Source organism: Hyperolius riggenbachi, chromosome 4 (assembly GCF_040937935.1).
Source record: "Hyperolius riggenbachi isolate aHypRig1 chromosome 4, aHypRig1.pri, whole genome shotgun sequence".
Lineage (NCBI taxonomy): Eukaryota > Metazoa > Chordata > Amphibia > Anura > Hyperoliidae > Hyperolius > Hyperolius riggenbachi.
In genome coordinates, this window is record NC_090649.1 from 387,021,309 (window position 1) to 387,037,828 (window position 16,520).

At 44.6% G+C, this 16,520-nt stretch overlaps 1 protein-coding gene and 1 pseudogene across 2 annotated transcripts in view; both read right to left on the minus strand.

The window, feature by feature from the left end:
• Positions 1-280: 280 nt before the first annotated feature.
• The window catches only part of GPATCH11 (G-patch domain containing 11), a 57,519-nt gene continuing 41,279 nt past the window's right edge, over positions 281-16,520 (minus strand). The window contains exons 5-8 of one of the 2 annotated variants that reach the window (XM_068232133.1): positions 11,701-11,791; positions 8,568-8,675; positions 4,796-4,877; positions 281-518 (exon numbers count right to left, since the gene is read on the minus strand). In XM_068232133.1, coding sequence (XP_068088234.1) covers positions 463-518; positions 4,796-4,877; positions 8,568-8,675; positions 11,701-11,791 — 337 coding nt within the window. In that variant the 3' untranslated portion in view covers positions 281-462. The remainder of the gene's footprint in view (positions 519-4,795; positions 4,878-8,567; positions 8,676-11,700; positions 11,792-16,520) is intronic. The other variant, XM_068232134.1, reaches the window with a different exon arrangement.
• Positions 13,032-13,171, minus strand: LOC137505830 (U2 spliceosomal RNA; annotated as a pseudogene).

The following is a 16,520-nucleotide window of genomic DNA, read 5'->3' on the forward strand; positions in this document are numbered from 1 at the left end:
TGCTGGAATACCATTGAAGTAGAATAACTATAGACAATAAAGGAAGGAAAAGGAAATTAGCTCATTTGAAAGCTTTATAAACATATCCAGTCTGCATTAGAGACCATTTGCCATCAGCACTGAAGATAAGACCTTGTAAAAGCAGTACCATTGCTTTTAATGTTATTTAGAAGAATCATTTTATACAAGCGCTCATTTATGACTTGAATTACACACATGAAAAACTCAAACATTTTCACTTTGTTTTCTCCCATTATTAATAAAGAATTGCAGACAATAGTTAAAAAAAATAAGTTTAATGACAAACCTAGCAAACGGTAACAAGGACTGTTCTATGGGAGAACTGATAAACATTATTTAGAATGATTCCTCACACAACTTTACACCGATCTGGTTATGTAAATATACAGGTATTTATAATAATCCACTGGAAATCCTTCAGCACCTTACTGCTGTCCATTCTCAGTCATGGTCTTCTGAAGTATCTCCTGGACAGTTGGAGTCTATGTCCTCTTGGTCTGCATAAAATAATGCAAAATATTTTACACTTTACAAAAAATAATACCTAAGCTCAAAAAACAATGACTTGAGGACATTTTACCACAACCGTTATGTCCATTGATATATTTCTCTTGCATCTATCCATGCCAGTGTTGCTAAATCGGGAAATAATAAACTCCTTCAGGAATGGAGAGAAATATGGTAGGCAATAGAAAAGTGTTTTGGGGGATGTACTGGTGATGGAGATGGTCCTTCAGTCCTTGGTGGACTTTCAAGATGCTGACCAGACCTAGACCACAAATATGTTCTCTATGTAAATGATTTTGAATATAGGTAGTCCCCACTTAAACAAAATAGGGACTGTAGATTTGGTCTTAAAGGACAACTGTGGCAAGAGGGCCATGGAGGCAGCCATATTTATTTTCTTTGAAACAATACCAGTTGGCTGGCAGCCCTGCCGGTGTATCTGGCTGCAGTAGTGTCTGCACCAAGAAACACCAGAAACAAGCATAGAGTTAATCTTGTCAGATCTGACAATAATGACAGACACGCCTGATCTGCTGCATGCTTGTTCAGGGTCTGTGACTAAAAGTATTACAGGCAGAGATTCAACAGGACAGCCAGGCAACTGGTATTGTTGTAGGAAATAAATACGGCAGCCTCCATATCCCTCTCACTACAGTTGTCCTTTAACCTGAATCCATTCTTAAGTTGGAACACTGTTCCCTCTCTACCCCCTGTGCCTCCAGTGTCCCCCTCTGTGTCATCTCTGTCCCCCTGTGCCTCCTTATGCCTGTTTATATCTCCCTTGTGCCACTGTTTGCCGCATGTCTCTTGTGCCACCTTATGTTTCTCTTGTGCCCACTTATGCCTCTTTATATCTCTCTTGTGTCACCGTATGCCTCCCTTGTGCCTCCTATTACCCCTTTGACTTGTGTCCCACTGTGCTCCTTACTTCCTGCTCTCGTCCAGCCCTTTCTCTCACGTGGTCCGCTGCAGCTCTGCTAAAATCATCTCTCCCGTCACTGTTCCCCCTAGTGGCTGTGTCTCCTAATAGCGTCATTATGCGATATGAGAGTAGCCAGCAGGTGGAATAGAGAAGGGAGAGAAAATGTCAGTGATCGCTGTGGACCATGTGAGACAACGGCCTAGAGTTGGGCGAACTGTTAGCGCAACTGCAGCCGAACTGTTCGGCTGCCCAACCTGTCATGTGGCTGTGGCTCTTACTACTTCCGGGTCGCAATGACCCGGAGTAGTACGTCTGCGCTGGCCCGGCGGAGCGCGTCCTAGATCGCGCTCCCGTTGCCGGGCACTCTCTGCGCATGTGTGTGACGTCATGAGTGACGTCACACATGCGCAGAGAGTGCCCGGCAACGGGAGCGCGATCTAGGACGCGCTCCGCCGGGCCAGCGCAGACGTACTACTCCGGGTCATTGCGACCCGGAAGTAGTAAGAGCCACAGCCACATGACAGGTTGGGCAGCTGAACAGTTCGGCTGCAGTTGCGCTAACAGTTCGCCCAACTCTAGAACGCTGCTGCTTCCACTGCTCCTACTCTGCTAAAGAATTGGAGCTGAAGGAGAGCAGAGTAGGAAGCCCCAATTTCGTGACGTCATCACACGGAATGGTGGGCGTTTGTATCGGCGGTTCGTTCGTAAGTCTGGGACTACCTTTATATTCAGCAAGGAAGCCCGCAGCACACTACAGCTTAATACTTCAGGATCTTTATTGGCACAACCGACAAACAGAATAGGCAGCTGACGCGTTTCAGACTCGTTTGTCCTTAGTCATAGCTAGAGCTATGACTAAGGACCTGTGAGTTTGAAACGCGTCAGCTGCTTACAGTACTACACCATGGTGTGCTGCGGGCTTCCTTGCTGAATCGATGTGCCTTGTCCTGTGGAGGGTTCGTCCAGAACCACCGGTAAAGCCCTGGTGGTTGAAGCAGTCTATTTCTGGGTCTCGTTCCTACATTTTGAGTAACCTTTATCAAGGATCCTTGGCAAACGCTCCTCATGGGATGTGCTACAACACAGGATTAGCCTGTGTTTTGGACTGCTAACAATAGCTTATAACTTGGGGGGTGGGGGGTGGGGGAAATGATACCCAGGTTTGCAGATTTTAGGGAAAGAGTAGATTTATGATGAGCAAAAAACCCTAGCAAAGAGCCAAAAGCTTTGCAGCCATGGACTTGTAAACACAAATTAAGCCCAAACTGAAGGGAAAGGGCATCGCTAATTTCATTTTCTCTTTTTGAAGGAAAAACTGTATGTATATTGTAGACATTATGACAACCATTACTGCTAGCTTACCTCCTTTACTTTGCTGTCAGTTTGGGTCTCTGATTTACAGGCATGCTGCAGGAAGATGTAATTAGGGTAGCTGCACATGATTTATGTGCAGACTTTTTGCATAGTAAAGTCCCTGCATAAGTGACTAGTATGGATGGCCAGTGAGATGGCCAGTAGTTGATGCTGATGTGTGCAAATGTTCTATGCAAATTTAAGTTTAAAAATGGACCTATCAAATACTACCTCTATTTGCATGGCAAATGCAAGGCACATTTTAATTGTAAAAACCTAAAGCCTACTTAAAGTGGCAATGAAGCAAAGGAAAATAAAACCTTTTGATATAATTAATTCAACATGTAGTACAGATAATTACCGTAGTACAACATTAGAAGAAAATAATATAGTCTCATTTGTATTTTCAGTTATATAGCTTTCTTAACATTGCATCATTCTCTAATATTTGCAGTTTACAAACCACAGTCTGTATCTTAACTAGTGTTTCTCAACACTTTATTGGTACGTACCCCCTGTAAAACCCTGTACTCGCCAAGTACCCCCTAGCATAGGAAACATTATCACACGTACCCCTTGACAAATATGCAGTATATTTAATTGTAGTACATGATAGTTGGTTCTAAACCATTTCAAAGAATTTACTATTGCTTTTAATTAGCTAAAATACTGATTTGGTGTTGTCTAAATAAGATTTATCATTTTCTAAAACGCTAAATTTTGTATTCTTGGTTAAGTATATCAAGTACCCCCTGGAACCATCAGAAGTACCCCCTGGGGTACATGTACCACATGATGAGAACCTAGGTCTTAGACCATGGAAAAGAGCAGAGCTAATGACCCTTTGAACTTCACTGCTGTAAAACTGTATCTGAAGCGGTCTCTCACTGTTTCTTTGATGTTTATGTGCTTTAGAAATCAGGACTGTATTTGACCCAAGTTGGGTCGAATAGCTCAGAGCCCTTTTGTATAGATAACTGAAGTTTCTTAACTCTTCCTGTACTGGAAACAATATGAGACTCTTTTCTTTGCTACTAATGTTCTATTTCCTAGCTATACTAGACATACAATTCATTATCTCATACGTTTATTTTCACTTCAGATTCCCTTTTAAATCCAGCAAGACTCTTTTGCAACTTCTGAGCTCCACCCACAGTTCAATAAGCTGGCTGAGGGAGGGGCCTTGTCGCTGTTGTGTTGTCCAGTTGTAGAGGGGAGAAAGCTGAGGACACAGATCTGCTTAGGCTGTCTGTGCTGGGTTATCTATATCTCAGGACTTGCTGCAAAGAATTACAAATTCTCTGCCAGGAAAGAGATTTCACGTTTATTGCATTTAGCTTTTGTAATTAGCGGTCTGTCTGCAGTTCAGTTTTAAAAGGTAGATCTGGCATTCCTCTTATCGATTTTATATTTACTTGTTGCTTAAGCTGTTTTCAATAATAGTATTTCAGAACTGCAGATGAGAAAACAACAGCTGGTGCTGAAGTCAAGTGCTCATTGTAACTCTTCTCCACCTGGCCATCAGATCAGCTATAAAGGATGTTTCCGTATCAAGGAGATTCTCAGTCTTCTTAAGTATCAATGAAATATCAATATTGTAATTAAATAGCAGCAAACCAGGTAATCTCCTTCAATCACGGATTCATTCGAAACAGCACAAATGGAAAACATTTAATAAGAACTAAAAATCCTCAGAAGCCAAAGCCTAGTAAATGATTTGCATGTGTCAGTGTGGGCCTTTTCCCCTTCCTGTGCTGGTCCTGAGCATGGAGGTGATGCCACATACCAGGTTAAAAATACATTTATGAGAACACATGAGGTCTCAGATGCGACTACTGGAAAGACTGCAATTAAACATAAGTGCTTTGATAACATAACATTACTCAGGCAGTACTTTAGCAAAGTACATCTCTTTATACCGTTTCTGAATCCATTTAGAGAATCTCTCATCATTTATTGCAAGGCATTAAGAGTTTTTAAGGCAAATGTTACCTTGATAAGCAGTGCCGCACCAGATGCAGTAGAAATGTTCGCCCCTCAAGTAGCTGGTCAGAATTTGTAACTTTTCAAGCGTCTATCAGGATAAATTGAAACAAATCAGATGCCGGAACAGAGCAAAGATAAGTGGCCTTCATAAAATCATTTTTTGAGAGCTGTATTGCTTCTTAGGACAATATAGGTACCGGTAACACTTTCATAGCAAAGGCATATGAATCGGCATTCATTTAGAAACAAGCTTTAAAGTGACACTGAAGAGAACTTATAATGAATTGTATGTGCAGTACGGATAAGGAATAGAACATAAGTAGCAAAGAAGAGAGTCTCATTCTTATTTCTAGTTATATAGATTTTTTTGAAACTATGAAGCAGAGCAGAGCTAATGACCCTTTGAACTTCCCTGCAGTAAAATCTTATCTGAAGTTGTATTTCACTGTTTCTTTGATGTAGAAGTGCTTCAGAAAATAGCACTGTAGCTGACTAAATTAGTCAGACAGCTCAGAGAAGCTCCTTTGCATAGATAAGTAAAGTTTCTTATTTCTTCCTGTACTGGAAACAATATGAGATTCATATCTTTGCTACTATTGCCCTTAAAGTGAACCTCCGGACTAAAAATCTACTCAGCAGCACTAAAAAGGCCTGGTGTTTCTTTAACAGTTTCACAGCATCAGAACTTTGTTTTTTCTTATCCAAGCCTTATTTTTGGCTGCACAAAAGCTAAGCTCCGCCCTATCAAAGAAAACTGCCCAGGCATTTTTCCCCTGATGCTGTGCAAAGCATGATGGGATTTCTGATGTTCTTGTTGCCTAGCAACTGGGAGGGGTGATCAGGACACAGGACAGTTGAAACTGTGTCTCATGCTCTCTGTCACCTGCTTTCAACCAAAAAGATGGCTGCCCTCATGAAATCAAACATTTGCCTGTTTTTTTTTTTTTAAAACAGAGTGGGTGAGAGATTATATTATCTGTTTTAATTAACTAATGTAACTTAATGACAGTATATTTGTTTAGGCTGAAGTTCCTCTTTAAGGTGCATACACACTTCGGTTGTTCACCTGATAAGACTGGTTTTGACGGATCCGCTCAAATCTAGTCTTATCAGGTGAACGACCGACCGTAAACATGCCCGATTTAACGTCCAAACAACCGGACGTTCAAACGTCCAAACGACCAGTCGTTTGGAAAAATCCGACGTGTGTATGAGACTTAACCTCCCTGGCGGTATGCCCGAGCTGAGCTTGGGCTATGCCGCTGGGAGGCACCGCTCAGGCCCCGCTGGGCCGATTTGCATAATTTTTTTTTTGTTACACGCAGCTAGCACTTTGCTAGCTGCGTGTAACCTCCGATCACCGCCGATCACCGCCGCTACCCGCCGATCCGCCGCTATACCCGTCGCCGCAGCCCCCCCCCCCTCCGACCCCGTGCGCTGCCTGGCCAATCAGTGCCAGGCAGCGCTGTGGGGTGGATCGGATTTCCCTTTGAAGTCACGACGTCGATGACGTCATCCCGCCCCGTCGCCATGGCGACGGGGGAAGCCCTCCAAGAGATCCCGTTCTTTGAACGGGATCTCTTGATCTCCGTTCGCCGAAGGCGATCGGAGGGGCTGGGGGGATGCCGCTCAGCAGCGGCTATCATGTAGCAAGACATTGTCTCGCTACATGAAAGAAAAAAAAAAAAATTAAAAAAAAAGGTATTTGCTGCCCCCTGGCGGAATTTAACAAACCGCCAGGGAGGTTAAAGGAGTTATCAGGCAATAGTAAGTAAAATAAGAACTACTTACACGAGTCTTCGTCCAGCCCCAAGCTCCCAGCATGTCCCTCACCGCAGCTCTGCGGTGAGCCGTTCGCTGCCGCTGCCTCTCGGTCCACGTGGTGGTGATTGACAGTGCCGCCCGCGCAGGCGCAGTAGGGGCCGATCTCCAGGTTGGCCTGACGTCATCGCCGCCGCAGGGGACCAAGAGGCAGTGGAGGCGAACGGCTCACCGCAGAGCTGCGGTGAGGGACATGCTGGGAGCTTGGGGCTGGACGAAGACCCATGTAAGTAGTTCTTATTTTACTTACTATTGCCTGATAACTCCTTTAAGCTGTACTACACATACAACTCATTTTATCATAAGTTTAATTTCACTTCAGATTCCCTTCAAGAAAAACGTTGACTAGGATATACACTGCGAGGTAAATCCGACTACCCAAATATACAATTATAATGTCGTATACAGCCAGTAAAAGAATGTGACAAACGGTAACTTTTCATACAAGTGTACTATTACAAAAATAACATCAAATCTTCATGATCACACACCTTATGCAAGCAGAAGGTGCTGGATCCAGTGAGTAATAATCCAATGAGGTTTCACACACTAGGATTCAAGAACAATCAATTTATGCCCCCATATAAATATACAACCTCCCACCATCCGAATGTTTCAGGGCCACGGGGGGTCCCCTTTGTCAAGGTATTAGGACAGAAGACCGTAATTTAAACATGCATACAATCACAGTAACCAAAAAGTAATTCTCTTTAACCACTTAAGTATCAGTGGTCTCTGCCCCCTTAAGGACCAGAGACCGCTGGTACCAGAAATGGCGGAACGCCGACGAATAGCCGCACATACCTGCTGCAATCGCCGTCAACCGCACGTCTAGAACCTGGGCCATTCACTCTGCCATCTCTATGACGGCAGAGTTCCTGTGCGCCGGTCGGGAGCCGCTTTCATTGGCTCCTGACCCTGCCTATTAATGTAAGCCAATGGAAGCTGCTTACGTTGATAGACAGGGTCAGGAGCCAATTAAATCGGCTCCTGACCCGCTCAAAGGGCTCTGCTGTTATTAAGACGGCAGAGCGAGCAAGCTGAAGAAGATTGTTTCAAACGACGAGAACGCGCGGCGTCAGTGTATTGAAATCTACGCCCTGGCAGCCAGATACCCAAAACAGGGCATCAATTTCAATCAGCGTGGTCCTAAAGTAGTTAAGGAACCATGACAGTACATTAGTGCAGGTAGGACCTGCAGGAGGCCACTGTATTCATCATGAAACTGTCTTCTGTCCTAATACTAAACAAAGGGGACCCTGCATGGCTTCGAAACGATCGTCAGTCATCTCCTTCGGCATGATCTCCATACAATACCAGAGAGTGTACAGCTCACACAGGCACATCAGACGAGACACAGTGACTAGCTTGGGAGAGCTATTTGGACAAAGAAAATTCAGACTCGGCATTTAAAAAGACTTTGAAGTCTCTTTTTTTCCCTGCTTTTGTCATATAAGCCTGTTCAGCATGAATGCCCCAGTGAAATCGCCGCATCCCCATGGCAGATGGGCGATTTATGACTGAGGATTAGCTCTGCAGAGCTCCGGGGCTCGCAGGGCTTCACTTCCTCAATGAGGCAGAGCTTCAGGCTGTAGCTCTGCCTCCTCCGCAGTCAATATCTGCAGATCACCGCCACTCCCCGCCCCTCTGTCTTCTTTCACTGAGAGGGGCGGGGAGGAGGCGGAGATTCACGGAGATTGATTGTGGCGAGGCTGAGCTACAGCTCAAAACTTAGCCTCTCCAGGGAGAGAAGCCCTGCGAGCCAGCACAGCAAAATCTGCGACTAGACACAGCAATAAATCACCCATCTGCTGCGCGGATGCGGCGATTTCACTGGGGCGTTCATGGGGCATCCAAAGTTCTATGGAAAGATTTGTAAAAAGATTTGTGCCTAGAATGGATTCTTTAAAATAATAACTCATCAAAAAAGATGGGGTAAATAACTGCTGAACCTTACTGTAAGCTCCTCATTCTTGACTTCGTCCTCATCCTCATCTGATTCCTCATCATCTTCCTGAGGATCTAATGCAGGCCAATACCAGGGTTCTCGAGGACAGCTTACTCCCTATGGAAAAACATTTCAATAAACTGACTGCTCCAGCTTATTTAAAGAGAAACTTTACAGAAATACGGTATAGTAGTACGGGGAAGGGGGGGTTAATCAAGACATTGGAAAGCAAAAATAGATAAAATTGGAAAAATAGATGATCAAGAAATTATTGAGATCAATATGGCACCGGACGGGTAGCCACGGCCATACAGGGCTCCAACCTTTCTCTTATTTTCTTGTTTTTCCCTTGATGTCCCTGCCTAGGCAGGACAGTGCTGAGTTGCCTCCGGTTTGGGGCCGCTCATTTGATCCCCTGGCAACGTCTTTCTGCAGCACATGGGCTGCATGTGGGCCATCACACTGTTGCCGCGATCCTGGAGCCACTGGACCATTCTCAGCATCCGCCGCTGCCCGTAGTAACTTAGACGTTACCTGCACTCACTGAAGTCAAGCTGGCTGCCCCACCACACGGTTAGACGAGATTGGGATCTTCTGTGCCAGCGTGAGCTTGGCTGTACCGCTCGCAATCATGCTCACATGGCCTGGAATATTCTGCACAGGTGCAGTAATTCTGCGCAGAACACTCCAGGCCATGGGAGTGCGAGCGGCTGCGTGCTTGTGCAGAAGATCCCGACCTGGTGAGGTCGGCATTTCCAATGGACGGGATTTCGAGACACTGGAGCTGCGGCGAGGAACAGACTGGCTGCCAGGGGCCGCTCGCTTGCCCAGGTGCAGAAGATCCTGACCTACCGAGATCGGCATTTCCAATGGAAGGGATTCCGAGACACTGGAGCTGCTGCAAGGGACAAATTGGCTGCCAGGCTGGAGGAAGCCCCATTTAAGTAGATCTCATTTTTTTTTATTTCCTTCAATATATCCTTTAAAGTGTACCCGAACCGAAGCATGGGTACACAAAATCAGGTACTTGCCTAAAGAGCCTCAGAATCCTATTGAGGCTTCCCTCTCTCTATTCTGCTTTCCCCTTTCACCGGGTGTGGCCCCCCGGAAGATTTCTGACAAGGCATTGTCGCTAATCAGATTGGGGCTGTGCAGCTCCTCATCCTTGTACATGGCCGCACAATAGCCCACTGAGCCTGCCCACGCATGTGCAGCAAGACGGAGCAGCGGGCTCCGAGCTACAGCGCAGGAGTGGGCGGGCTTGCGAGGCTACAGCGCTGCCATTAATACGGAAGTGGAGCTGCGCAGCCCAAATTTGGAGGGGGGCCACACCCTGCAACGGGGGACTGCAGAATAGAGAAGGGAACCCTGAAAATGATCCTGAGGCTTCCCTCTCTGCAGGGTAAGAACTTGTTTTGAACCTGAGCTTCGGTTCGGGTTCACTTTACAACAACAACAAATAACATTTGTAAAGCGCTTTTCTTCTGCAAGACTCAAAGTGCGTAAGCATGGCTCAGACCAATAATTGGTTGATTGGTAAGTCGTGGTACAGAGGAAGAATTCTATAAGTCAGGAAATGCAAGGCTTAACATGTGGATTTTCAGTCTGGATTTGAATAACTCCAGGGATGGGGCTGTCTTTACTGGGTATGGTAGGGAGTTCCAAAGAGTAGGGGCAGCATAACAGAAAGCTCTGTCTCCAAAGGTTTTGGAGGTGCACTCTGGGAGTGACCAAATTTAATCAATCATCGAAGCCTAACTAATGCCTGGTACACACCATGCACTTTCCCATCACATTGACGGGTTGAATCAATAACTTCTGACAAGTCCATTCATTTTTCTGATAACTTCTGTACAATCGATCAGAAAAAACAAGCAGAAATCATTTCAGACCTGTTGGAAATGATCGATTCAACCCATCGATCTGACAGGCAGGGCCGGATTTGTACTCTTTACCGCCCAAGGCCACTGTCACCAGCTGCGCCCCTTCAGTATAGGTAGCCAGATGACCCCCCTCCAGTATAGGTAGCCAGATGACCCCTCCCCCTTTCCCTCTAGTATATGTAGCCAAATGACCCCTCCCCCTCTTCCCTCCAGTATAGGTAGCCAGATGACATCCTTAATCCCTCCTCTTCCCAACCCCTTCAGTATAGGTAACCAGCTCGCCTTCACACCGCAGCAGCCATCAGTGTCACTTATTTCTCCACTCGTTTCCAGTGCAGAAGCTTCCTCTTCCTTTCCATCTCCAATGCTGCCCAAGTCTAGAGCCGCTGGCCACAATGCAAAGTGTACAGAGAGCAAGGTGGCTGCTGCACAGGCAGCTAGCAGCAGAGTACCGCGGTCAGGGGCTTGCCTGACCTCCCTGCATTGCAGCATTTTCAAGTTTGCAAATGCTGCACCAGTTTGGCCTGCTGCTTTGGTGCCCTTGCTCCTGTGGTGCCCTAGGCCATGGCCTAGGTGGCCTTGGCCTAAATCTGGCCCTGCTGACAGGTGTGTACCAGGCATAATAAAGCTAGTCTGCCACTGTGGTTACTGCTCCTAACAAACAACTAACCATAAGCTTTCTATTGTTCATCGAACTGATAAACAAAGCAATTTTAAAATCCGCAAACCACTCCGGCAAAACTAGTACTAGAGGTACTGAGTGCTACTCCCCAAACCTCCGGCTTTGCCCAAAGCAAGCCATGGAGGCCAGAAAACAACTACAGCAGGCAATAGCAGCTCTCACACTAAACAGAAGAGAAAGCAGAGAAACTTCAGAGATGTGACAACCAGACTGCAAAGATCAATATACCTTCACACAGAGCTTGTCAGTCATCCTTCACCTAAGCTGAAAATAACAGTACTTGGTTGAGGTATACTTATGGTAAAAACTCAAAAGAAAAAAAAAAAATCAATAGATGCTGCATAAGGATAGGGGTGTCCCCATCCAAGATGCACTGCTGGAAACTGTAAAGCTTACAAGCAGGTACTGTAATCTACAGTATAAATGTCTGCCAATTTGGAATCTGTGCTTATGGGGACTTCTTTCCTGTCTAGAAGTTTGTTTTTGTTTTTTTGAAGAGCTGAGTGTTGCTTTTTAGAGATGCCTTCTTCAGCAAGACGCAACAGGCATTCTGTGCTACTGTAATGTATTAGCTCACCTTTTGCTCATCCAGCTGCAGACATGCTCTCTGGCTTCTCCGAAGATCACCTTCTAGTTTCTGTTCATCCCTTTTACTTCTAATTCTTGACCTAAAAGCAATTAAAAACCATCAATGTAAAACAAAAACAGGGATTTACAAGTAGACTTCACAAATCTCAAGAGTTTATACTTTAGGATTATGATTTAATATTTATATAGCGCCGACATCCTTCACAGAACTTTACAGGGTATACAGTATAGTCATGTCACCACAATCTAATACCTTCCATAGTCATATGTTCAGCAGTCTAAGGCTCCTCGCACACTGCAAATCCGTTTTCCGATTCCGTTTTCAATTCCGATTTTCCCAGAATACATTCAAGAGAAAAACGGATAAAAAAACGCAGCATGCATTGGTGAAAAATCGGAATCGGATGTAAAAAACGGTTAAAAAGCAGAATTGGAATCAGAATCGCATGCAGTGTGCAGGGAGCCTAAAGGTGCCCATAGATCTAGTGTGGTATGGGCAACAACACCAAGAGACGGATCTCACTCTGTTTGCTGCCCATACAACACTGGACGATTCCCTAGCGATTTTAGCATGAATCTCCTTGGAATCAGCCTGGTCATACTGCCTCCACCGCTGTCCCCCAGGTGCCATGCACTGTAATCTCACTGGCTCCAGTTGCGATGACTCCCGATCTCTTCTGATATCTCCTCTGAGCACCGTCGACACACATTTTTTTTTTTTTTTTTTTTTTAGCTTTCTTGGCCCCTGTTGCATGCAACAGAGGTCCCGGGTAAGCAAGGCTATTAGCCCCATGCACGGAAAAAGCGTGAGTGCCCTAAAGCACCCCCACAAAACGTGCATGAGTAGCCACAGGCCCCACAATGCTGCAGGGCCCTTCCGGTTGTTCCCCGAAGGGAACCTTCCCCCTTTGCCTTCGGCTCAGGGGGTGGCATCCTCCAACACCCGAGGGGTTGGAGGATCCTGGGGTCCTCCGAGGAGGACCCCTACTGCGCCCAGTGGTTACCCAAAGGGCCTGGCCATGTGGCATCCGTGTCCACATGGTCCGGGTGGCTCCCCCGAGAGGGAGCCGGGTGGGAACCGAAGTCCCCGTGCCAGCAAGCTGGCCCCGACCTTGCGGCCGGAGTGATAAAAATTCCGCACTCTCCCTAGCCAAAAGGCCGGGGAGTTGCGTTAGTTGGCGATGCATATGGGCAGTACAGACCAAAGCACCCTACTTCCGCCTGAGATCTGCCACATCTCAGGTTTTTTCAGGTGCACCTGGAGCGCCACTTCCAGGGGCAGTACGCCTAAGCAAAGCCCTCAGCCATTCAGCCTCGACCATGGTATAGCTCCATTCAATCAACTCCTGGGAATTACGACCAGGAAGGACACCCTGCCACAGTGCCATCCCTCCAGGTCCCCCGAAAAATTTCAAGAACAGATACTACACTTGTTCTTAGCCAAAAGGCCGAGAAGCGATGGCATGCGACATCACATGCATACGCCTGGTGGCACTTGGCACACACATTTATATTTAGGGGGACAGCAGTTGGGGGTCCATCATGTTCATCGGTCGTTGCAATATTGCATGCCATTACCATCATGGACTCAATTGACCACATCAACCCAAGATTTTTCAGAATGCTCGATCAATATATTTGACTGATTCCAAGCAGAAATGCTACCGTCTTTCCCCAAAAATAAGGACGTGTCTTATATTAATTTTTGCTCTAAAAGATGTGCTGGGGCTTATTTTCAGGGGATGTCTTATATTTCTATTAGGAAGTGTCTCTCAGCAGAACATTTCCTGTTCCTTTGTACTGTGATGTTCATGGATTTGAAAGTATGCTACTGTACTGATCAGGCACCTGCCCTGTCTTCCCTGCACAGCTGATAACCTTGCTGTGCGCTGGGATGACAGGATCAATGCTCAATTGGCACTGCACCACTGTGTCCCCACTTACTGGCTGCTTCTTCCTCCTCTTTGACTTCCGCTATGGCTTATTTTCGGGGTAGGGCTTAAATTTCAAGCATGCTAAAAATACCAGCAAGGGCTTATTTTCAGGGTAGGACTTATTTTCAGGGAAAGAGGGTAGTTGTGGCTCAGATTTTCATTTCGAATAAGATGGTTGATTGGGACACAATATCGCTAGATGTCTGGCCAATTCAAACTTATCTGCTAAGTTTTGAGATATTTTACTAACGGCACTCCCCTGCACCCTTTTTTCCAGGTGCCTTTTTTACATGTACGTCCCAAGAAGTGAGATTTAAAAACTCCACTTTCTGTACAGGAAGCCCGCAAAGTGCAGAGATAGGAGAATACATATATAAATTATATTTTAATGTTTTATTTTATCCATTAAAGCTTTAAGAAGCTGAGTGTGCAGGAGTCCCTATTTTTATTTGTTTGCTGCAAGTTTAGTTTACACTTTTTACCTGTATTAGAAATTTCTAGCTGCCGCAGACTTAAATCGGAAAGGTAGTTTATGACCACATTAAAAAAAAAGTCTGTACGGCTTTGATAGATGCAATAGCAATTGTTTTTCAAGAATGTGGAATTACAAGTGCAGATATCTATAAAAATGGTTGGTTCAGCATAGATATATGCAATATCAATTGTTTTTTAAGATTGTGAAATTACCAGTGTAGATATCTATAAACATAATATACCAGTGTACAAAACTGCTTCATAAATAAGCCTAGTTATTCTAATAACCAGTTTATAGCTAGTGACAAATAGTTAAATTCTGTGTAATACTAAAACAATGAGCGTCAAACTGCAGCTTATATTTAAAATGTACCCACACAGAACTCAGCCTGTATTCTTTCTATGGACAATGAAAATTGAACTGATATTCTCACTGTCTACTTCAAGAAAATAAGCTTGTCTAGAGTATTTTCTCTATAGAATGCTTTAGGTAATATATTCTCTCCTTATCCCTTTTCATATGCCTGTGTGGATACATTTTATTGGACACATGATGGATAGACTTTTATGAGCAGTCTGCTAACTTAATCCCTCAAAGACACAGATAAGCCTTAACAAAATGGCTCTGCTGTTGATTTCTTTTATTAGCGGCAGGTGAAAAGGCCACAGCGATGCAGTAAAACACCTGAGAGTTACTTTGCTATTACCTCAGCATTTTCCAGAAGTATAATGTGCATACTTATTTATCCCCTCTCCCTGATGTCAGAGAGAGACAGTGACTAATACCGCACAGTGCTCCAACTGACTGTTGCCAGGGGAGGTGCAAAGCCCTGAGTGTGGCTGTTTATTGTCTCAGGCTTGCTAACTGCTTACCTTGAATAGTGTGGGTGTTTCATACACATGCAATTTACCACAGGGACATTTCGGTAAATAAACAATGCATTTACTGTCAAATGTCAGACTGGTTTTATAGCCAATTTTGTGCCTTTCAAGGGGTATATAAATCCAGTATTTTTCATCTTGCCCCAGCACTTTGTACCATGTAGTAAGGCAATAATAATTCACTTTTAATGGCGCTGACAATGTGCCTTGCTCCAACCACGGTAAATATTCCATAATGGGCGCAAGAGTGATCTTATTTCAGTCATAAATTCTGCGTGGTGGCAGCTCTGGTCATCACCTTCATTAGCCAGGTACGTAATTAATACAGCTTCTTTAGTAAAGGTGCCCATACACTCGTCAGATTGGCAGAAGATAGATAAGAAATGCATCTGATGATCTATCTGATGCGTTTTTAGAACATTTTTTACCAGGATAGAATTCCAATAAATTTCAGTTTGAAATCTGTTGAAATTCGATCTGATGGCATTTTTTTGCCATCAGATTTCCATTAAGGCCAATGCAAACTGATAAGCAATCTCATCAGATCGACCTAAATTTTCCACCCTGCTAGTTCGATGGAAATCCATCGAAATCGATCGAAATCGGCCGTCGATCGGTCGATTGGCCAACCGATTTGCGATCGATCGATCGATCGACCGCGATCGATCGATCGATCGATCGACCGCGATCGATCGGTCGGCCAGAAAATCGGCTGAGTGTATGGGCTGCTTAAGGCGGATATTGCTGGAATGATGTAGCTCATCTTCCTGGTCTCTCAGCATCCCCTGCTGGTCACATTTCAGGCACATCCCCGAGACAAAACCCAATTTATGTATATTACAGAACATGACGGACATACTTTATATCCCCACTACGTTTTCATGAAAAACAGAAGTAAAATGCAGCAGCTCACGCCAGAATACAGTTTTCTTGAGTCTCTTGAGATGTTAATGGATTCTATAAAACCGTCACAATGAACTACCAGAATGATTACGGTTTTAACTTGACGGATACTACACTAAAGAGGACCTGTAACTCTAGGATAGATAGAGAGGAGACAATTCTACTTTATCTCTATTGTATATGTACTAGTGTTTATTTTAAACCACTAATGCAAAAATGTGTAAAAAGAAATGTAAGCTATGTATGAATACGTATGAAACGTACATTTATCCCTAAGAGAGACTTACTATAAACTACTTTGTTTCTATGTCTCTGTTACTTATGGTGTGTGGTAAAGCTTTAACAGATTTTGAGGTAGTTCAACTTTACATGGGAGAGTCTCAGGGTTTTCTGTATTTTCAAAAGCACTTAGGGCTCAGACACACTAGAAGCGCTTTTCTGAGCATTTGCGATTGATCAGCGCTTTCTGAGCGTGTTTTCATTTACATTAAAAACGCGGTAAAAATCACAGCAATCGCGTAAAATCACAGAGGTGTAAAAACGTACATGATCGCGGCGATTGTTACGCAGTTTTAACGCAAGTGAATCGGAGCGATTTTTAAAAAGCCCTCAGAAA